A 22,849-nucleotide genomic window follows, 5' to 3' on the forward strand; every position below is an offset into this window, starting at 1 on the left:
TCGCTCATCTCTAGTTATGTGGTATAAACCTCCTAGGGCATATTAGGGTTATATTAGTTGCTGGGCTTAAGTCTACCTTCACATTAGGAAATATCTGAAACCAGAAATCACTTTAAGGGAGGGTTCACATGTACCAGATCGCAGCAGATTTCATGCAGCGAGTTTTGCAGCGAAATCCGCTTCAAACACACCAATGGCTACAGCGGGAAGCCAGGGAGCCACAGAAGCAGGCCGAAGCGTGGACGGGTAAAGGGGACAGGGCTTTACGGAATAAAATTTTCTGCTGCGATTATGTCTATGCTAAATGGCAGGACACAGGATCGCAGCATGAAATCTGCTGCAATAAGGTACATGTGAACCCACCCTAAGTGTGGGGAATTCATTGTAAACAGCTTTATACTACCAGATACTCCCATCAGTGTCTTCCCAGCCCTAGGAACTTTATCAAACTATAGACCTACATATAACCACCCTGGTCCTCTAATATGAAGATAACCTATTGGAAGCCTGATCTAACCAGTCTGCAAGCATCAAATTGCCTATAGCATCTTTGGTATGGTGTGCAGGGGTAAGTTATTACCAAGTCCTCAAGCTGTCTTTCACTGCTTTACAGGTGGAGGGCCTTGTCTATTATACATCCTTAAAAAAAAAAAAGTCCATCAATAAGTTAACGTTTTAAATTATTATTGTCACTTAAATAGAAGGAAAAACATTTCTGATATTTTAGACCTGTCAAGTTTTGACCTGATGGGGTCTTCAGTCCATGAGTCTAACGCCAGCAGCACTTATACTGTCATGTTGTGCAGTGTTTGATCAGCCGTCATACCACTGTGCTGGACTGTGCCCAGGGGCGATGTGTCGTCTGGTGTCTGGTCTACATCTCTGATGTCCTCTGTCGGGCATTTCCTCCTGCCTCTTCGTTCTCTTTGCTGATAGATTTTTATTTTCTTGTGAGCAATTTCTAATTTCCTTTCAAGGTCCCAAATTTTTTTTTTAATGTCAGCAGGTCGTGGTAAGCAGTAACTGTGGTCACTGTGCAGGGCGGAGGTTTTCTGTATATCTGTAGCAGATCCAGGTGGGGGCTTCTCTTCTGTCTTTGTGATGATGGCTTTAAGTGCTATCTGAAAGTAAAGTGGAAAACTCCATGTAGGATCATCAGAATGTAAAAGATATAAACCTCTATAACCTAAAACATTGAAAACAGAGGGGATACTGACTGCATAAAAGAAAGCCCAAATGTATAAAACCAGGGCAGAGAGCTTAGCATTCATTTGCATTGTTGGGCCTAACACTGCAGGCTTAGCACACTTGTTACTTATATGGTTATACTGGATACCAGTAGAACTCTAAGATCTCAAAAGTTAAAGGGGTCTCCAGAAAAGCAGCATGGCATTGGACAGGTGAGTGCCCCCCCCCCCCCCCTTAAAGCTAGAGACGAGCCAATTTATAGTAATAACTAAGTGAATTGCTTCATCTTAGAAAACTGCTCATAAGCCGGCTGCCTTTTAACTTGCTGCAGCTCTGCTCCAGGTGCTGGGAAAAGCTGGATTCAGTCCTGGGTAACTGGGAGGAGTTTCCCAGCACTGGATCCAGCTTTTCCAGGCACACAGAGCACCAGGCAGCCGGCTGCTGAGCAGAATTCTGAGATGAAGCAATTCTCTTAGTTATTACTGTAACTTTGCTCATCTATACTTAGAGGTTTTCCGAATGTTTACTTGTCCTCGATCCACAGGAAAGCGGACAAGTATGCAATGGGAGGGGGGTGGGGTTGTTGGACCTCTGGTCTTCCCGGGGATCTCTAGATTGGTGCCCCGACTCCTTTATTTTAAATGGTGTTATGGGGTTGGCCTGTGACCCTAGAGGTCAGTCCCCCTACAACCTTGTGCTTGTCCCCTTATCCACAGTAATCAGAGAACCCCTTTTAAAACTTCCTTTAGGAAAAGATACTAGTAGGGTTTGTGTGCACTATTAACTAGAGGAGCTACCTACTTAAATAGTTTGTCAGTAAAATGTGGCTAAACCCTGCGAGCATACCTTTTCCACCATATGCTCTGGATAGATGAATTTTGTAGGCACCGCGTTTGTTCTTAACCGTACGGTCTGGCCTGTTCGGTCAAAACACGATTCTTCAAAATGGTTTGAACACAAAAAAGTGTGCAGGCTTGGGGAGAAGTTTTCTCTGTTCACGAGGTTTAACCATTGTTTTCTTCTGTCTGGGTTTGAAGGAAATCTGTATAATGCAACATGATCAGTAATATCACCCCTACAGACAACGGCAAACCCCCCCATTTTTTGAGTAGTAACTTATCACATGTCGTCAGACACATGACTGTCATCCACAGATACTGCCTGGGGAGTGTGGCAACTAGATCTAACTCCATAGTTGAAGTCTACTATTGCTCATTTCTTGAAATATATATATCTGGTACCTGTTTGTGGAGAGTTTGTGATAAATTTATTTATAAATATCACCTAGTCAGAGGAGCCAGAGCTGTGGCCCGGACCAGCTCCAAGCCATAAGGTGTGTGTCAGACACACACAGTCCCTGGGGGTATTAAAAAAGGAATGGGCAAACAATGTGGATGTGCTTGTAAATAAAACCACCCCCCTTATTCCCACAATACCAGGTATATGCCACACCTTCTTGCCATTTGTTGCACTGATTTAAAGGAGAAGTCTAGTGAACATTTTTATTAAAGTAATGTATTGCCCCCCCAAAAATTATACAAATCCCCAATATACACTTATTACGGGAAATGCTTATAAAGCGGTTTTGTTTCCCTGCACTTACTACTGCATCAAGGCTTCACTTCCTGGATAACATGGTGATGTCATGACCCGACTCCCAGAGCTGTGCGGGCTGTGGCTGCTGGAGGGGATGATGTCAGGGGGATGCTCTGTGTCCCTCCATTGCCCTGTGTCCCTCAGTGTCCCCCTGCCATCATCCCCTTTCAGCAGCCACAGCCCGCACAGCTCTGGGAGTCTGGTCGTGACATCACCATGTTATCCAGGAAGTGAAGCCTTGATGCAGTAGTAAGTGCAGGGAAAAAAGCACTTTATACGCGTTTCCCATAATAAGTGTTAATTGGTGATTTGTATAACGTTTGGGGGGGGGGGGGGGCAATACAATACTTTAAATAAAAATTTTTGCCAGACTTCCCCAGGTTGAGCTAAACTTTTTTTCTGATCTGCAGGAAAGGATTTAGTTCCTTGCTCACTTTGGGCTTGTGAGTCCAGAGACGGTCAACTTCAATGAGTGATGTCTTATAGGGCAGGTTATAGGAACAAGTCCCAGCCTGACACTTTATTGACCTGAACTGATAGGCCAGGACTTTAATCCATAATAAAGATGCAAATATGCTCACGTGAAACCGGCCTATGACACTCATGGGATGTGGAAGGATTGCTGAGATGCTACAGATGGTGTCTGTGTACTGGGTACAGCTACCTCCTAATATATGCTAGTGATGAAGCAGATATATCATCTGCCCACCAAGTGCCTCTATAACTGCAAGGCCACAAGTTGCCATAAATGTCAGTCTGAGGAAACACTGGTATCTAGTGATGTCTCCAGAATTACCAGTATAATGGATGCTAACTGGTCCTGGTATGTTTACCCTTCTATGTTTCAGTCCTTATAAACTACCAGCACAATGCTACCCCTGACTATATGCAATATTATAGACATCACATGTCGCTCCATTCTGGCAAACCCATCCGAACATCTAATATAAAGGGCCACCATATATGACAATATCGGGGCTGATGCTGCTTTCCCGCTGCTAACCCTTGATCTCCCGGGTTTAGCGAACCTGGACCACATGTAATTTACCAGAAGTTGCTGTGGTTTAACAAAGCAATTATAAGCCATGGTTTTTTTTTTTATTTATTTATTCTTTTATAGCATAGTCTTGTCTCTCAGTAGGCTACCGTGAACCCTGAGTAACAGCGGCATCTGTCACCCATAAACTATTATGGGATCTGTTTAATTCACTCAGGCTACAGTCCCACAATGTAAAAAGTCCAAAGTAATGCCTTACCAGAATTTATTAAAGGAGAAGTCCGGCAAGAATTTTTATTGCCCCCTAAAAGTTATACAAATCACCATTATACACTTATTATGGGAAATGCTTATAAAGTGCTTTTTTCCCTGCACTTACTACTGCATCAAGGCTTCACTTCCTGGATAACATGGTGATGTCACGACCCGACTCCCAGAGCTGTGCGGGCTGTGGCTGCTGGAGAGGATGATGGCAGGGGGACACTGAGGGACACAGGGCACTGGAGGGACACTGAGCATCCCTCTGCCATTATCTTCTCCAGCAGCCACAGCCCGTACCGCTCTGGGAGTCGGGTCATGACATCACCATGTTATCCAGGAAGTGAAGCCTTGATGCAGTAGTAAGTGCAGGGAAAAAAGCACTTTATGTGCATTTCCCATAATAAGTGTATATTGATGATTTGTATAACTTTTGGGGGGCAATACAATACTTTAATAAAAACGTTTGCCGGACTTCTCCTTTAAGATCCTTAATTATGGCCATTATTTGCCCCTATTTTTACATTGTGGGAACGTAGCCATAGGCTGCAATTGCATCCCAAAAACTTTGGCATCATCTGTTTACCAGAAATATCCTGAAATGCTATTGAAAAACTAAAGCCCATGCCATAGAGCGGCATCCATCAACAGGGTATGTTTACATAGTGGACACCCCCCTTTATAAAACAGCCTGCAAATTAGCCCTTTTTTTTTTTTCTTTTTTTTTTAATTACAAAAATTGGGAATTTTCAAAACAGCATAAATATAATCCTAAAGGAGACGTAACTTTTTTTTCAGAGTGGATTTGCATATATTAGAATATAATAAAATGCATATATTATAATATAGTAAATATAGTAAAAACTTTTCTTTTTGGACCACTTCATCCTGGCAACATCTAACTGGGTTGTATAGAAATAACGCCCAGCCCTATTCAGCTCCATACTGCGCCATTGTGTCTATGGTCTCTGACCAATGGACCCCAAGGAGCTGTTTAGTGCCCCCTATTCTGCCCCTCTCCTGGGATTCCCCATCACCTGAGGCTCAGGGGTAAATGTGCCAGGGCAGCTTGGCACAACCAATCCTGCACCTGGCACACAGGGGCATTGGAAGGGGATTGTGACGTCATCATATATATGATGTCACACATTGGCTTCTAGGTCCCCAGGGCAATAAGCTATTCTGCCACTTCACACTTTTTGGAGTTAGCTGAGCACTTGTACATGTCGGTTTCCCCTCGTTACCTACCTATGGAAAGTAACCTGGTTGTCCCTTTTAGAGTTGTTGGAACACCCAAAGGCCGCGCACGTAGTGGGCATTGCTATCAATGAGCTAGTTGGCTATACACTATATAGCTACGTCCGCTTCCGTTTCCAACATGGCCGCCGCAAACTTCACCGAATCACGTGATCGCTGCTCTTTGCCCATGGCTGGTGACGTCACTGGATTTAAGGTAGACCGGGGGTAATTTGATGCCTGGAAGAATTGGGCTGTTAAAGGTTTTACCTCCACCCCAAATGACAGCTTGCTCAGCAGTCTTCTGTATAGAGCAGCGAGCCGCAGCAGTCTGCTCCTAAACTCCTAGCTCAGAGGTCTCCTGAGTCCCAGGCAGCGACAGAGCAGCGGCGAGGGACAGCAGCAGCAGCAGCAGCCGGCTGACACTGTAAGTCATTCATTATACTGACCGCCGCCGTCACTGACTGCAGGGACCCGCCGCCCCTGTCACCTGCCCCGCTCCATGTCCCTGTATGGGAGTGATGCACCGGGCTGATGCAATCCCGAGCGGCGCACGCATCATCTGTCACCTCACACATCGTGCACAACTAGTCACATGACTAGTCACTGACCACTCCGGCAGGAACTTTACCCCAATAGTGACTGGTCAGCCCAGTATAACCAGTCACCATACATGAATGTGCAGTGGTGTCTCTACTGGAACTTCAGCTTTCTAACATTAGTCTAAGTCTCTGTGACATCTAATGGAGGGACTAGCTGTGATCTTATACACCACATCTTGCTGTGTGCACAATGAGGGCATGATAAATAAATTATATATGTATATATATATATGTATATAAATTTCATGTAGTGTAAGATTTAGCGTACTTTACATCTTAGCAGTGTGTATTGTGTGCAACTTTTCATTCAAACTTTTTTGCAAACAAAAAGAGAATACAGCCTTTGATTCGGCAAACAACAGTAAGGTGACGTGATGCCATAGTACGGGCCCCTATTCCACGGGACCATTATCGTTCAGATTATCGTTAAATCGTTTGAATCTGAGCGATAACCGTTCGGTTGAATAGCAGTTAACGTTTAACGACTGAACGAGAAATTGTTGATCGCTTAATAAGACCTGGACCTATTTTTATCGTTGCTCGTTCGCATTGAAAAAGATGTCGTTCGGCCGTTCGCAGTAGTGACGAACGGAATAGTGACAACTAGATGACCGCAAGAACGATTATAAGTAACGATTATCGTTCCATGTAAATGGATGAACGCACTTTCGCAATAGCGCTTGTTTGAGATGATTTATCGTTAACAATTGTGCGAACGATAATGATCATTCGAACAATCGTTAAATCGTTCGGAACGAAACGATAATCGTTCGTTTGAATAGCAGTTAACGATTAAACAACAAACGAGAAATCGTTGATCGCTTAATGAGACCTGGACCTATTTTTATCGTTGCTCATTCGCAAATCGTTCGCATGGAATAAGACGTTGTTCTCTGTAGCGACGAATGCAATAGCGACGACAAAAGGACCGCAAGAACGATCATAAGTAACAATCATCGTTCCGTGTAATTGGGTGAACGATTTCAGGTCGTTCACAATAGCCGTCGTTTGAGATCGTTTATTGTTAACGATAATCGTCCCGTGGAATAAGGCCCTTAGGCTATGTTCACACCAGCGTTTGACCTTCCTGCACAATTCCATTTCTCTTTTCCATTTTGATGACAAAGAAACTGAACCAAGCAGATTCGTCCATCTCCCCATTAATTTCAGTGGGTTTTTTTGCGCTCAGTTTGTCTTAGTCGGGCTCAGTTTTCATGAAATCTGTCAGGGATCAGTTTTTTTTGGACGGACATAAAATTTCTTCATGCACCTTTTTTTTTTTCAATCTAAAAAAAAAAAAACTGATCTCGAACGGAAAGTGCACTTCTGTTTTCTCTTTACATTTTAAAGATCTAAATGGAAGGTATGTCCGTTCACGTCCGTTTGCAAATTATCCGTCATCAGTTTTTTCACTAAGCATGCGCAGAAGATTGAAGCAAACAAATGGACAAAAGTCAGTTTTTTAAAGCCAAAATGCAAACGGATCATTAAAAAAACTGTTTATTTGCTGATCAGTTTGCGACTGGCGCCGGCATGGGGATGCCAGTGCCACAGTTCTTTTTTTGTAACCACGGTCTGATTCCCAGGCACGGTGCCAGTCTATTCCCAGTTTTCAGGCTGTCCTGAAGCACTGGAGGGGGGGCCATCCGTCCCCAGTGTGACAATATCCCCTCCCCTCTGTGAGGCGGCTCTATTAGAATCAATGGCGTCCGGTCACTGAGGGGAGATCGTCACACTGGGGGCCGGCCTCCAATGCTTCGTGCCGGGCCGGTAACCGGGAATAGACTGGCCCCGTGCCTGGGAATCAGGCCATGGTTCAAAATAAGAACTGTGGCACTGGCATCCTCATGACAGCTCCAGTCTATTGATTTAAAAACCTCATGGTACATTCACTTTAATATAGAGAAATGTGTTCATGAATGAGAAAACCACTGATGTGAACCCAGCCCAACCTAGAGAAGTCCTGTGAGATGACGAAAATGGCCAAAATAAATGGACAAGATGGCGAGCATTCCATTTCTAAAATCGTTCCACAATTTTTGAAGGATAAATTTGGTTATAATTATTCTAATTCCCAACCATCTGGCCAAGTTACTGCACATCTGGACGTTATACAGCTCCAAACGTCTCCGAGGAGCCAGCCGCACAGTATTCCCCATGTAATAAAGGGTCCACGTGAAAATGTAGCAGGCCGTAGCTTACAGGTTTTATGATGTTTTTCAAGTTATTCCTAGCCAAGAAATAAATCCCACAATAAAACAGGTTTACACTGGTTTTTGAGCATAATCCGGGCTGGAGGAAACTTGTTAAAAAATTTGTGGAAAAATTAAAATGTTTCACTTCATAAAACTCACTTTAGAAAAAGTTCAGTACTGTGTTTCTCCAGAAATAGGCCCGACCCCGGTATTACAGGGTTTTTAGAGTAGGCCTTAAAGTGTGACTGTCTCTTATGGAGAGCGGAGGGGTTGAAGGATATAAGGCACCAAAACAGGACAACAAAAAGTTAATTTACAGCTAAATCACCGGGCTATCTCCTCTGAAGTCAGCACTGACCTCTCTGACCTCAGAATACCAGATTTCACACAGGTCCCGCTGTGTAATCCTTTGTTCTCTGCTCTCTGCTGGCGACTAATCTCCCTCCTCCCCCTCCTTAGATTAGAAAGGGCCAGACTGATGTAAAAGAGTCAAGATTTCCTGATAATGAGCAGTGAATGAGAGAGGAGGGACCTCTGAGGAAAGTCTTTTTGAATGCAGATAATGGCATATTTTCCTAATAAACCCAATTACAAAGTTTCTCAAAATCGCCTGGACTATTGATTTCTGAAAAAAAAAATAAAAAAAATGACAGTGACACTTTAACCCCTTAAGGACCGGGCCAATTGTCACTTTTGTATTTTCGGTTTTTTTCTTCCTCGCCTTCTAGGAGCCATGTGAGAGCTTGTTTTTTTCAGGAGCAGGTGTACTTTGTATGGGCATCTTTCAATCTGCTATCAAATGAATGACGGAACCCCCAAAATATCATTTATGTGGTGCACTTGGGTCAAAAAAGAGTGCTGTGTAAACTCGACCTAAAGTGTCTCAAAAAATTTAGCAAAATTATGTAATTTGTGCAAAAAAAAAAAAGCGACCGTTGCAAAGAATTTACTAAAGATACCACATGAAAACAATGACAAACTTATATTTGCATTTTGCACCAATTTTCATTAGGCGGGGTTCACACTGCGCTTTTCTATCTGCTTCACTGTTACTGTTTCAGAACGCTTAACTTTAGGGGTACGTTCACACTTACCGGATCCGCAGCAGATCCGTAGCAGATTTCATTTAAATAACTGAACACACCATCAAATCTGTACCATCAAATCTGCTGCGGATCTGCTGCAGATCCTGTAGGTGTGAACGCACCCTAAAGAGGTGTTCCAGGAAAAACTGATTTGGTCAATATCATTTTCGTGCTTTTTAAAAAAAAACACTGATCCATCCATTGCAGGCTGTTTTTTTTTTCTTTATAGCGTAAGTGAATGGAAAACTGATTCTGCAGTATCACATACATCAGCATCTGTTTTACCATCTGTTTTGCATCCGTTTTTTTTTTTAATGTACACAGACAGCAAAAACACAGTGAACCCAGCTTTATTTTTCAACCCTTCCAATCCAACACTGGTTATGATGGAAAACATGATGACTACTGCATTTTGGCACCAGATTGGGTCCTGTGAAAAATTCAAAGTCTGATCCATCATGCTCTTTATCTATTATAACAGAAACCATATTGCAAGGAACATACAGAATACAGCATATCTGATAGAACTATGTGTATACCCTCCGGCCGGGACCCCATAGGCAGCAAAGGCATGTATATTTTCGTAATAAAATGATTTTACAAAAATATACGTTGTGTGAACATAGCCTGAATCAGAATTTCCCATCAATCCTAGATGTAGATCCATAGATTTTGCCTGCAAAGCCCCTTTAAAGTGACTCTGTACCCACAATCTGCCTCCCAAACCACTTGTACCTTTGGATAGTTGCTTTTAATCCAAGATCTGTCCTGGTGTCCGTTCGGCAGGTGATGCAGTTATTGTCCTAAAACACAACTTTTAAACTTGCAGCCCTGTGCCAAACGTCTGTGGCCTAGAGCAGTGATTTTCAAACTTTTTTGAGCCGCGGCACACTTTTTATACTTAAAAAATCCCGGGGCACACCACCAACCAAAATGGCACAAAATGACACTAAAACAGTACATATTATACATATAGTTAATAATATAGATTCTAAATGTATTTATACTCACTCAGTGTGAAACCTGGGCCTGTTTTCTTCTCCCCCCCATGCTTCTCTCCACCATACTTCTCCCCCCTGCTTCTCTCCTGTGCTTCTCTCCCCCATGCTTCTCTCCTGTGTTTCTCTCCCCCATGCTTCTCTTCACCATACTTCTCCCCCCTACTTCTCTCCTGTGCTTCTCTCCACCATACTTCTCCCCCCTGCTTCTCTCCTGTGCTTCTCTCCTGTGCTTCTCTCCACCGTTTCTATCCACCATACTTCTCCCCCCCTGCTTCTCTCCTGTGCTTCTCTCCACCATACTTCTCTCCCTGCTTCTCTCCTGTGCTTCTCTCCCCCATGCTTCTCTCCCCTCTGCTTCTCTCCACCATACTTCTCCCCCTGCTTCTCTCCCCATGCTTCTCTCCTGTGCTTCTTTCCCCCATGCTTCTCTCATGTGCTTCTTTCCCCCCTGCTTCTCTCCTGTGCTTCTCTCCACCATACTTCTCTCCCCCCTGCTTCTCTCCTGTGCTTCTCTCCACCATACTTCTCTCCCCCCTGCTTCTCTCCGCTGTTTCTCTCCCCCATCCCCATGTTTCTCTCCCCTGTTTCTCCCCCATCCCCATGCTTCTCTCCCCCATCCCCAGTTTTTTTTCCCCCATTCTTTTCTCCTGTTGCTCTCCCCCCCTTCCTCCTCACCTCCTCCGAGATTGTCGCCGCTGCTGTCCGCCTCACTTACTGGCCGCCTCCAATCAGCGGAGACCGGGAGCATGGTGCGCTGTGGCAGGCCGTGATGCACGCATCCAATCTACTCCAATCGCCTCACCTACTGGCCAACTGTAGTGCCCGGACGTGCTCCTCCTATCCAATCAGCGAAGACCGAGCGTGTGGTGCGCTGCGGCAGGCCGTGATGCACGCATCCAATCAAAGTGTGCGCTACGGCCTGCCGCAGCGCACCACACGCTCGGTCTTCGCTGATTGGATAGGAGGAGCACGTCCGGGCACTACAGTTGGCCAGTAGGTGAGGCGGACAGCAGTAGCGGGGCAATCTGCAGGGGCACCATAGTTTGGGGAATTTTCCCCGCGGCACACCTGACCATGCTTTGCGGCACACTAGTGTGCCGCGGCACACTGGTTGAAAATCACTGGCCTAGAGTATCTGTGCCCTAACCTTGCACCACCCCTCCGTCCCTCCTCCCTACCCTCTTCATCATTAGGAATGCTCCAGGCAGAATTTTTCCTATTCCTCTGCAGTGAACATTGCACAGGTACCTTAACGATCCAGCCCATGTGCCGTGCTCACACAGGTGATGAATAGGAGAAATGCTGTTTGGGGCATTCCTAATGATGAAGAGGGCGGGGAGGAGGGACAGAGAGGCTGTGCCAGCCTAATGCACAGACACTCTAGGCCTCAGACATTTGGCACAGGGCTGCAAGTTTAAAAGTTGTTTTTAGGACAATAACTGCATTACCTGCGGAACGGACCCCAAGACAGATCTTGGATTAAAAGCAGCTAGAAGAAGGTACAAGTGGTTTGGGGGGGGGGGCAGATTGTGGGTACAAAGTTACTTTAAGGCTACATTAAAACATTCCTGAATTTTTCATCCATAATCTGTATTTTTTTATGTGGATCAGTAAAAGTGATAAGTCGATTGTTAAAATAGCTGCCAGGAGACATCACCTGTGACATCAGAATTAAGGATCCGTATTTTGTGGCTGTTACGAGTGATACTTCTGTAACATCCACAAATTACTGATGCTCCCATAGACTTCTATGGGATAATCCATCCTACAATTATGGTTTGTACTAGGGCTTGTCAGTAATGGATTACAGTTTATTCACAGATACTAAAAATGACGGACGTGTGAATAGCCCAAAGAGAAGGAATAGGTCCTTACTTTTGTCTGTAATTGCGAATCCGCAAAAGTACAGATTGTGTGAATAGGGCCATAGTCTGTATTGTTACAGATTCCATCATATTTGATAGCATATGGCTTTGTTCAGCAGATTTCTTTCAAATTTCAATTTCTGTCAAAAAAACAGACACAGTAGATGACTCTGTCAGGCACCTCAGCCCCAAGACAGTTTATAGGAATCGTGTAACATAAACCTAGGATTGCATCATGTCTTGCAATGTCCCACATCATTGGTTATATCTGCCACAAACACTACCAAAATATTTAAGATCAATGAAGAATAAAATTCCTTTTAGTTTTAATTTAGTTTTGAGTTCACATTTTTATTATTTGCACTATGTTTAATTTTTTTTCTCTATAAATGTTTTACACTGATCATAAATTAACAAAAAAGCATTACAAACAAACATTTTACAAATTCAACTTTTATTGACAAATTTTCAGATTACAGAGAAAAAGAAGGAAAAACAAAGGCATATATGCATTCGATGGATGTACGAACAGGGTCGGGGTACACAACAGCCCAAACAAACATTTTAAAGTGAATGTACATCAGGGAAGACAATTTTTTTTTTATTTTTTACCCAGTGGTGCGGTCCTTTTTCCCTCTTACTTCGATTTAAAAATCTCCAGTTCTCCAGTACTTATCAGCTGCTGTATGTCATGCGGGAAGTGGCATATTCGTTTCAGTGCTCTCTGCTTACATCTCTGTCCATGTCAGGAACTGTCCAGAGCAGGAGAGGTTTTCTATAGAGATTTGCTGATGCTCTGGACAGTTCCTGACATGGACAGAGGTGGCAGCAGAGAGCACTGTGTTAGACTGGAAAGAAAACCTTCAGGACATACAGCAGCTGATAAATATGGGAAGACTTGAGATTTTTAATTAAAGTAAATTACAAATCTATATAACTTTCTGAAACTAGTTGATTTGAAAGAAAAAAATATTTTTTGCTGGACAACCCCTTTAACATCACATTCCATGGTTTTAAATCTATATATATATTTAACTAAACGAAAGTTTACCAACTCAGAGGGCTATGGAAGAGGGGGGCACATTCTTTTGCTCCAAATGAGACAAAAATCGGACAAGGATCAGTTCAGATGTTGTGGTTGCATTTGTTAAATAAAAAATCTCAGTGTAAATAGTTGCTGATAGGTGCCGTTGTAGTAACAACTGTATTTTATTAGCATGAATTAAAGGGGTTATCCAGCGCTACAAAAACATGGCCACTTTCTTTCAGAGACAATACGACTCTTGTCTCTAGTTCAGGTGTGGTTTGTAATTAAGCTTCATTCACTTCAATGGATCGGAGTTACCAAACTGGAGCCAAGAGTCGTGCTGTCTCTGAAAGAAAGTGGTCATGTTTTTGGAGCGCTGGATAACTGCTTTGAAGCTTTCACAGATGCACAGGTGATCAGCCATTGTGGCTTCCCCACTCCCCTGACCTCACTCCATGTACTTTGACAGACCGGTATTGGTGTCATAGCATTGGTTTTCAGGTTGTAACTATGGAAGAAAACCTAGTTTTGCAAATAGAGAGCGTTGCTGAAAACCATAGGGGGCATAGTGAACATTTGTTGCATGAATTTTATAGCTATAGTGCCACCTATTGGCAAGTAAATCATCTGACGTGCCTGCTGTCAGATTTTCATCTCATTTGAAGGAGCAAAATGCCCTTTGAGCTGGGAAAGTTTAAAGAGGATGCACCATCAGGTGCATCCTCTTTAATATAACCCACAGATAAAACGGCGCAGTCACAGGGAAGCCGGTGCCGTGGCCCGTTTTTGAACTCTGGCCCTGTTCCCGTGTACAGCGCTGTTCTATCCACGGGTACCAGGCCAGGGCTGAAGAAATGGAGACGGGCCAGCCCGACCCCAGTGGGAGGGAATTCCCTCCCCTCTATGACGCGGCTCCAATAGAATCAATGGAACCGTGTCATAGAGGGATGGGGGTTTCCTCCCACTGGGTGCAGGCCGGCCCGCCTCCTGTGCTTCATCCCCGGCCCGGGACCCGTGAATAGAATGAACCGCGGCACTGGCTTTCCCACGACGGCGCCGTTCTATCCGTGGGTCATATTAAAGAGGATGTACATGATGGTACATCCTCTTTAATTTTGCTAACCCTGTGTATATTTGCTGAGGAATCAAATATTGGATGAAGGTGTCTCTAGACCAGAGCTTCACTGTAAAGAGGTTATTCAGCGATACAAAAACATGGCCACTTTCTTCCAGAGAAAGCACCACTCCTGTCTCCAGTTTGGGTGCAGGTTTTGCCTCTCAGTTCCATTGAAGTGAATGGAGCCTAATTGCAAACTACACCTGAACAAGAGTGGTGCTGTCTCTGGAAGACAGTGGCCATGTTTTTCTAACACTGGATAACTCCAGTAACATAGGGGTTACTTCTGCCATATGTTTATCATACATGACAAATTGGAAGCCATAGGGGAGATTTATCAAACATGGTGTAAAGTGAAACTGGCTCAGTTGCCCCTAGCAACCAATCAGATTCCACCTTTCATTTTACAAAGAGTCTGTGAGGAATGAAAGGTGGAATCTGATTGGTTGCTAGGGGCAACTGAGCCAGTTTCACTTTACACCATGTTTGATAAATCTCCTCCATTTCTATAAACAGTAATGAAATTTGCACCCAATGAGGAAAAAGTTAAGTGGAGTATAACACGTGAAGCTTATTTGCAGTATTGTCCGTGTGCATGGACTCTGCACGTGATTCCAGATAGATCAGGCCTGGACAGATAAGTAACGCTGCAAAAAAAAAAAAGATCTTGGATTGTGGCAGTAATATTTATAGCCGCTGATAGTGAACATTTCAGCAGTGAAGTCGTATTGCTTTGTAGCTTACCTGGAATACATATTACATGGAAGGCAGGCACCTGCTGGTTATATAAGATACAGTAGATTGCACTGCAGCTGTCTTACCTGGACTATACATAGAGGAGCACAGGATTTCTCATACACAGTCTTCCTATATAGAGCTTTCCCTTTACTGCTGACAACTCATCCATGTGCACGCGTATAAGGTAAATTAACTTGATAAGGTATAATAATGGTGCGTTTACACAGAGAGATTTATCTGACAGATTTTTGAAGCCAAAGCCAGGAACAGACTATAAACAGGGTGCAGGTCATAAAGGAAAGACTGAGATTCCCTGTCTTTTCAAGTCCATTCCTGACTTTGGCTTCCAAAATTGGTCAGATAAATCTGCCTGTGTAAACGCACCATTAGAGTCTATAACACATCTTTATAGCATAGTGTATGTGTAGCACAGGCTGTGAATAAGCATGTATAGTGCAGATTGTATAAGTAGAGTTTAAAAGGGTTATCCGGCACAAAATCAACAGGTTTAAGAAAGTTATATAGATTTGTAATTTACTTGTAATTTGTACTTCTTGTAATTTTTTTTTTTTTTTTAGTCTGACACAGTGCTCTCTGCTGCCACCTCTGTCAGAGACAGGAACTGTCTAGGGCTGCAGCAAATTCCCATAGAAAACCTTTCCTAGTCTGGACAGTTCCTGTCTCGGGCTGGGGTGGCAGCAGAGAGCTCTGTGTCAGACTTGAAAGAAAACAACATTTTCTGCAGGACATACAGCAGCTGATAAGTATGGAAAGACTGGAGATTTTTAAATATAAGTAAATTGCAAATCTATATAACTTTCTGAAACCAGTTGATGTGAAGAAAAAAAAAAAAAAAAAGATTTTTGCTGGATAACCCCTTTATTGGGGATGGTTTTATATGCTGCCCATCTAAATTGATTGGGACAGAGTGCTGGGTATAGCTCTTATGTTGGTTGGATGATAGGTCATAGTTCACAGTAGTCACCAAATACAGTTGCCCCAATTTGTTCCCAATGCCCTGTCATTCTGAAAGCTAGCTTTGCATGGTGTATTTTATTATGTTTCTTAATAAACAATTCTTTCTCTTGTTCTCACAGAAGGGTGCACCGCAGAATGTCTTCCCTCTCACAGCTGAAGGAAACCTTCCGCAGGACAGATGCAGTTTGCTTTGACGTGGATAGCACAGTTATAAAAGAGGAGGGCATAGATGAACTGGCTAAGTTCTGCGGCGTGGGAGATGCCGTGGCAGAAATGTAAGTGGTAATGTGATAAAACATTTGCTTTTAAATATATTTGAAAATATTCTATTACAGCAAATATTTTCACTGGTGGGTTAGGGTCCTTTCACGTCACTAGAAACGCTCCTGCAGCCGATAATCGGCCCATGTAAAACAAGCAGCTGAAGATCGGGCAAGCACCCGATTCTCGTCTGATCCCATTATTTTGTGCCGGCGCAAAAATGTATCTTTATCGGCCGCACGTCTCCCTGTGTAAACACGGGTTTGTGCGGCCGATAAAGAGAAACTGACAGCACAGGATTTGTATATATTCGTTCTGTCAGTTTCCAGATTACAAGCAGCAGTCTATACTTACCAGCCACCCTGCTTGTGATCCGGTATCTGGTTCTCCAGCTGTATTTTCAGGCTGCCTCCTCCTCCTCCAGAAATGATTGACAGCTGGAGGAGGTGGGGCCTGAATATACAGCCATTGTGAGGACCAGAGAACAGGATCACAAGCAGCGTGGCTGCTTGTGATTTGGAAACCAGGACTGCATGAGTGATACAAGAAGCAGCCCATCTGCTCGATTCCTTGTGTCATGTAAAAGTACAGCAGACGAACCGATGATCTCGCTGATCAGCGCTCGTTTACGGCCCCCACGGCCGAGAAATCTCTTGGTCTAAATAGGACCCATAGGGTGCCTTTTAAACAGAGAGATTTATCTGACAGATCTTTGAAGCCAAAGCCTGGAATGGATTTGAAAAGAGGAGAAATCTCAGTCTTTCCTTTTTGACCTGTTCCCTGTCTATAGTTCCTGGCTTTGGCTTCAAAAATCTGTCAGCTAAATCTGTTTGTGTAAAGGCACCCTTAGTTACTTGTAGCTTATTAACATTTCTCCTTTCCATAATGAAAATCAGCTTACATGACTTGGACATGATTCAAGATGAGCAGGATGTTTGGGGTTTAGAAGATAAGCTACAGATTTCACCACGTCATGTCTGCCTTGTGTGAATGTACGGTGTCCAGACATTTTCAATAGTTATTGGACTATTTTTCCATACACATAAATGTTTGGTTTGACAAATGTTCACAGCTTCTGAATGGAGATAGGCGAGATAAGCCGCTGCCAGGCACCTCTAGTGACGGCTTATGTCCCTGAATACAGGCTGGAGAAGAGTTGGGATGCCTAAACATTACACATTCAAGGAGTTGTTCAGGCTGAGGAAAACATGGCAGCACCTCTCCTGTCCTCAGTTTGGGTGTGGTATTTCAGCTCCGTTCAATTGAACTAAATGGAGCTGAATTGTAATACCACACACAACCTGGTGGCAGGGGTGGTGCTGTTTTTGTAAGAAAGTTGCATTTTTTTTTTTCTTTCATAATCCTTGATCCAGCAGATGTGGTTGGTAAATCTACAATAACAGAAAGTAAACCTTCCTGGGATAAACATATATCTATCCTAAGATAATAAGAAGGGAAATACTAATAGGGCAGACTAGATGGACCCAGTGGTCTTTTTCTGCCGACAATCTTCTATGTTTCTTTATTATGGGGTGTGCCTTATTGCATTCCAAAAATTCCACGCTTTAGAATACACATCTCTTCTTGCTTGTATAAGCTGTGGTCAGTAGTTTTCCATAGCAGTAACTGTATAATTCTAGTTACTGGAGTGTCCTGAGAGCAGCGCTAACCACACAATAGATAGGGCAGACTGCCAGAAATTCTGAAGAATTAGCCTAGACAGGCGATCATGTGAGAGGCCTGGTGGATGCCATGTGGACCTTTCCTTTCATTTCTCACAATCAGAAACAAAAATGCCAGCAGTGAAGATTTACTGAACGTAATGACTTCACAATCTGAGAATGTCCCGTTACTTTATACTTTACTGTACTGTACACAATGGTGTCCAGGTCTTTGAAGTAAACGCTTTATAAACAGATAAAAACTGTGTTTTATAATGTGCTCCCAGCACAGGCCTATGGAACAGGGCTTTGGCTGTCCAGGCATGATGGGAATTGTAGTTTAGCAACTGCTGGAGGACCCCCCTACTTTAGCTGTTTCCCTGACAGTGGACTTAACACACAGGACAGCATAGTGTCCAAGGGGTTGTCCAGGATAAAATTATATTTTGCTATGCTGCTGGGGCTTTCTGAGACATGTGAGTGACATATACTTACCTGTCCCGTTCCGCCGCCGGGTCTCCCTCTCTCTGCCGTTGTCTGTGATTTCATAACATCCATTGACGTGTTGTTTCCACTGTAAATGGAAGCTCAGTATAGACTCTATACTGGCTATGCTGAGCTTCCATTTCTGGCTGGAAAAGAGCAGCATCGGATGTTTTGAAGTCGCTGAAGGGCCGGAGAGTGGGCGGCCTGGAACAGGTAAGTATATGTCACTCACATGTCCCCCGCAGCATAGTAGAATATAATTTTATCCCAGACAACCCCTTTAAGTAAGCATTTCATGGGATGCACAGTTCACCTTCTATAACTATATGCAGTAATACAATACAATGGTTAATAGCTTTTATAACGCTACTTAGGCTAGGTTCACACTGCATTTGTGTAGTTGGGGAGACCGCACTCTGTGGTCAGTGGTGCTCATGGTAGGACCAGCGTCCCAGATAAAGCAATAGGAAGGATCCCGGCACTCACCAAGTTAAATTATGCTTATTTATTCAGTGCAAAAACATCATAGGGTACAGGAGGACGTGTTTCGGCATATAGCCTCCAGCTGATTAAGGCTATATGCCAAAATGCATTCTCCTGTACCCTATGTAACGCCTGGAGTAGTGGATCCACTGGACCGCCACCAGCGATGGCACTAACCTCACCAGGGAGCGGAGTCTAAGGGGCCGCTGGTTTTCACCAGAGCCCGCCACAAGGCGGGATGGACTTGCTGCGGCAGGCGACCCCCAGGTCGCTACCCCTGGCTTGGTTGCTAGTGACGGCAGGCGAGGCGAAACCGCAGGTGACAGGCTGAACACAGGAGCAATGGAGTGACAGGGGAGCAGGAACCAGGACTAGGGACCAGGTAGCGGATAGGAATCAGGAACAGGGACTAGGGACCAGGTAGCGGATAGGAATCAGGAACAACAGGGAGCTGGGCCAAACGCTATGGGAAGCATGTAGAGGCTCCAACACCTGTAGTGGGGCAGGGCTGGAATATATAGGGAGTGATTGGTGCAACTAACCAATTAGGAGCGCACTGCCCCTATAAATCTGAGACAGCCGGCGCGCGCGCGCCCTAGGAGGCGGGGACGCGCGTGCCGGCCGGCACAGTGAGAGACAGGAGCGGAGGAGAGGTGAGGCGCCCCCAGGGGCCGAACTAGCAGCAGCGCCGGGTCCCTGCACAAGGACCCCGGCAGCTGCATGGGGCAGGAGGAGGTCGCGGCGGCGGCCCGGAACACGGGAAGCCGCCGCGGCCGTGACACCCTATGATGTCTTTGCACTGAATAAACAAGCATAATTTAAAGTGACTGTACCACCAGGCCCAGGCTGAAGCACTGGAGGCGGGCCAACCCACCCTTAGTGGGAAGAAACCCCAGTCCCTCCATGACCTGACTCTATTAGAATCAATGGAACCCTATCATAGCCCCTCTAGGCTAGGGTTTCCTCCCACTAAGGGTGGGTCGGCCTGCCTCCAGTGCTTCAGCTTGGGCTTGGTGGTACAGTCACTTTAACTTGGTGAGTGCCGGGATCATTCCTATCACACTGTGTTTGAATCAAAATGGATTTTTTTAGTTTTTATTTAATGTTCACAAAAACGTGGTTAACCCCATTTTTCTGTACTTTAAAATCAAACGTTTGAAAAAAGGGCCGTTAAATGGACCAGAAAAACGCAGTGTGAACCTAGCCTAACTGAAATGTTAAAAAAAAAAAAAAAAACACCCTAATGCAGTCCAAACAGAGGTGAAAATGACAGAGGTCTGCACTATTCCATGCTTGAGTGTTAAGTTTTCTTTTTCTTTTTTTTTTTCTTTCTTAGGACTCGGAAAGCAATGGGAGGATCCCTGACCTTCAAGGCTGCTCTTACAGAGAGACTTGCATTAATTCGCCCATCGAGGGAACAAGTACAAGCCTTGATAACAGAGCACCCTCCAAGGCTCACTGAGGGGATAAAGTGAGTTATCTTTATGGGAAAGGTCAGACTAAAGTACATATGATGAGAAAAACAAGTGGATTCAGGAATGGCCTTCCATTGTGAAATGTTGGTGTTTTGTCAGGAAAAGCTGGTGATGGCTGGGTGACTAAGGACCCTATTACACGGCCCGATATTGAGGCATAATGTATCAGACGTGTGAATGCAGCCTTATAGGCTATGTTCACGCAATGTAAAAATAAATGCAAAATGCAAACAGCCATTATTTGCACTCGTTGTTACATTGTGGGAACATAGTGGGAGATTTATCAAACTGGTGTACAGTGAAACTGGCTCAGTTGCCCCTAGCAACCAATCAGATTCCACTTTTCATTCCTCACAGATTCTTTGGGAAATGAAAGGTGGAATCTGATTGGTTGCTAGGGGCAACTGGGCCAGTTCTACTTTACACCAGTTTAAAGGGGTTATCCGGCGAAAAAAAATTATTCACAGAATAACACACATTACAAAGTTATACAACTTTGTAATGTATGTTATGTCTGTGAATGGCCCCCTTCCCCGTGTTTCCCCCCACCCACGCTAGACCCGGAAGTGTGGTGCATTATACTCACCGCATGTCGTGTCGTCCACGGTCTCCGATCGTCAGCAGTGACGTCTTCTTCGGGAGTTTGTCGGATCTTCCCGAGTGCCGGCCACCCTCTGCAGCGTCATCCGAAGCTCAGCCGCGATTGGCTGAGCATAACTGTGCTCAGCCAATCGCGGCTGAGCGGCTGATGACGCGGCCACGTCATCAGCTGCTCAGCCGCGATTGGCTGAGCACAGTTATGCTCAGCCAATCGCGGCTGAGCTTCGGATGACGCTGCAGAGGGCGGCCGGCACTCGGGAAGATCCGCCAAGCTCCCGAAGAAGACGTCACTGCTGACGATCGGAGACCGTGGTCGGCACGCGACAGGTAATGTATAGCGCACCACACTTCCGGGTACACGGGTGGGGGTGGTGGGACACGGGGAAGGGGGCCATTCACAGACATAACATACATTACAAAGTTGTATAACTTTGTAATGTGTGTTATTCTGTGAATAATTTTTTTTCGCCGGACAACCCCTTTAATAAATGACCCCCATAGCCTATAACGGCTATTATTTGCACTAATTTTTACATTGTGGGAACATGGCTTATAATGGCCGTCATTTGCATTTATCTTTACATTGTGTGAACATAGCCGTATAGTGTAATTGTTCCTTTTATCTTTTATAGAGACCTGGTTCACAGACTGCACCATAGGAATGTACAAGTTTTCCTGATATCTGGAGGATTTCGGAGCATTGTGGAACACGTTGCCACAGAGTTGGACATACCACTCACTAATGTGTATGCTAACAGGCTCAAGTTTTATTTCAATGGTAAGTCATGTGTGTTGTAGTCAAAAACACCATTCTGTTTGGCCTGCCAGTTCTTGTAAGTTTATTCATAAATACTGCATAGTTTGCATTGCAGTCTAAATTTAAGACAATGAAAAGTATAGTGTAGTCTGTAGTTGGGAAAATGAGCTATATAGAGACTATTGGAGCTGCTCAGTGTAAAGAACCAGCACAATGAGACCTTTTCAAGACTTCTTGTCTCAATTTTTGTGCACTCACTTAGGAAAGACACCTCTTCATCATGCAGGTGGCAGCAGAGAGCACTGTGTCAGACTGGAAAGAATACACCACATCCTGCAGGACATAGCACTTGAGATTTTTAAATACAAGTAAATTACAAATCTATATAACTTTCGGACCCCAGTTGATTTGAAAGAAAAAAATTGGCAGAATACCCCTTAACTTAGGCCAATTATATTATTAACTTTTCAGCTTACCAGGAGACAGTGCTCTTTGTTATGCAACAATTCAGCCAGTATAATGCCACTGTGTGGTTACAAAGGTGCTGTGTGACAGGAGAGCTGACCATACAGTGTTAGCACCCCCAGGATTCTCTGCTACTGAATGTGGATGTGCAGCAGCTGTACACATGCGCAGTGAAGGGAGACACCTAGTGGCCATATGTATAACATTTTTTTAAACATAGATGTCTAACATAAATGTTAAAAAAAAGAATATATTTAAAAATTGCTTGTGGTCACAACTCTTGTTGTTTTCATTAAAAAAAGGGTCCGTTCACACAGAAGATCTGCAAAAGATTTTTTGCTGCAGATAGCATTGTAACTAAATGGTAGAACACGACATTAAATCTGCTGCAGATCCTGTACTTGGGAATGGGCCATAAGGGTATGTTCACACTATGGAATCAGCGCTGAATCGTCAGTTCTTTGGGCGGATGGCAGAGTGCACGTGAGACATTCTATCAGGAGTAACTTCAACCAGAGTCCACGGCGCGAACTCCTCTTGAAATGAAGAATGGGCTCCATCAGGTGCAATTGGTGTTTCTTGTGCAATGCATTCAGCAAGGGTGTGTGTGAACAGAGGTGAATGTGTACAAAGCCATAGTACCATTATGAACCAGAGGTGTACATTACTCAATATCACTGGAGATGCCAGCAGTGAAGGCCTGACTATTGGATTGAACAACACACAATCAATAAATCAAAAAGAAGAAATAAGCTGATCAACCAGTCACATATTCTTA

General features: G+C 44.2%; 2 protein-coding genes across 3 annotated transcripts in view; one reads left to right on the forward strand and one right to left on the reverse strand.

Annotated features, from left to right (window-relative positions):
* On the reverse strand, nucleotides 1-5,778 carry LOC138792989 (THAP domain-containing protein 2-like). Its single transcript, XM_069971188.1, has 3 exons — nucleotides 5,288-5,778; nucleotides 2,035-2,230; nucleotides 1-1,121 (listed from the first exon to the last, which is right to left on the reverse strand). Exons 1-3 carry the CDS (start codon nucleotides 5,356-5,358, stop codon nucleotides 786-788), a joined length of 603 nt encoding a protein of 200 aa, XP_069827289.1. The 5' UTR covers nucleotides 5,359-5,778; the 3' UTR covers nucleotides 1-785.
* PSPH (phosphoserine phosphatase) overlaps nucleotides 5,496-22,849 on the forward strand; it is a 23,799-nt gene continuing 6,445 nt past the window's right edge. Inside the window, exons 1-4 of one of the 2 annotated variants that reach the window (XM_069971187.1) lie at nucleotides 5,496-5,702; nucleotides 16,003-16,158; nucleotides 20,111-20,245; nucleotides 21,482-21,627. In XM_069971187.1, the coding sequence (XP_069827288.1) occupies nucleotides 16,019-16,158; nucleotides 20,111-20,245; nucleotides 21,482-21,627 (421 nt within the window). In that variant the 5' untranslated portion in view covers nucleotides 5,496-5,702; nucleotides 16,003-16,018. Of the gene's footprint in view, nucleotides 5,703-14,626; nucleotides 15,090-16,002; nucleotides 16,159-20,110; nucleotides 20,246-21,481; nucleotides 21,628-22,849 lie in introns of those variants that run through there. The other variant, XM_069971186.1, reaches the window with a different exon arrangement.

The sequence above is a fragment of the Dendropsophus ebraccatus genome, chromosome 5, assembly GCF_027789765.1.
Source record: "Dendropsophus ebraccatus isolate aDenEbr1 chromosome 5, aDenEbr1.pat, whole genome shotgun sequence".
Classification (NCBI taxonomy): Eukaryota; Metazoa; Chordata; class Amphibia; order Anura; family Hylidae; genus Dendropsophus; species Dendropsophus ebraccatus.

Coding starts and splice junctions, on each gene's coding strand:
- LOC138792989 (XM_069971188.1), bottom strand. CDS start 5,358: ATGCCCACTACGTGCGCGGCCTTTGGGTGTTCCAACAACTCTAAAAGG. Junction 2,231..5,287: donor AACCAGGTTACTTTCCATAG/GTAGGTAACGAG, acceptor TGCATTATACAG/ATTTCCTTCAAACCCAGACA. Junction 1,122..2,034: donor CAGAGCATATGGTGGAAAAG/GTATGCTCGCAG, acceptor CTTTACTTTCAG/ATAGCACTTAAAGCCATCAT.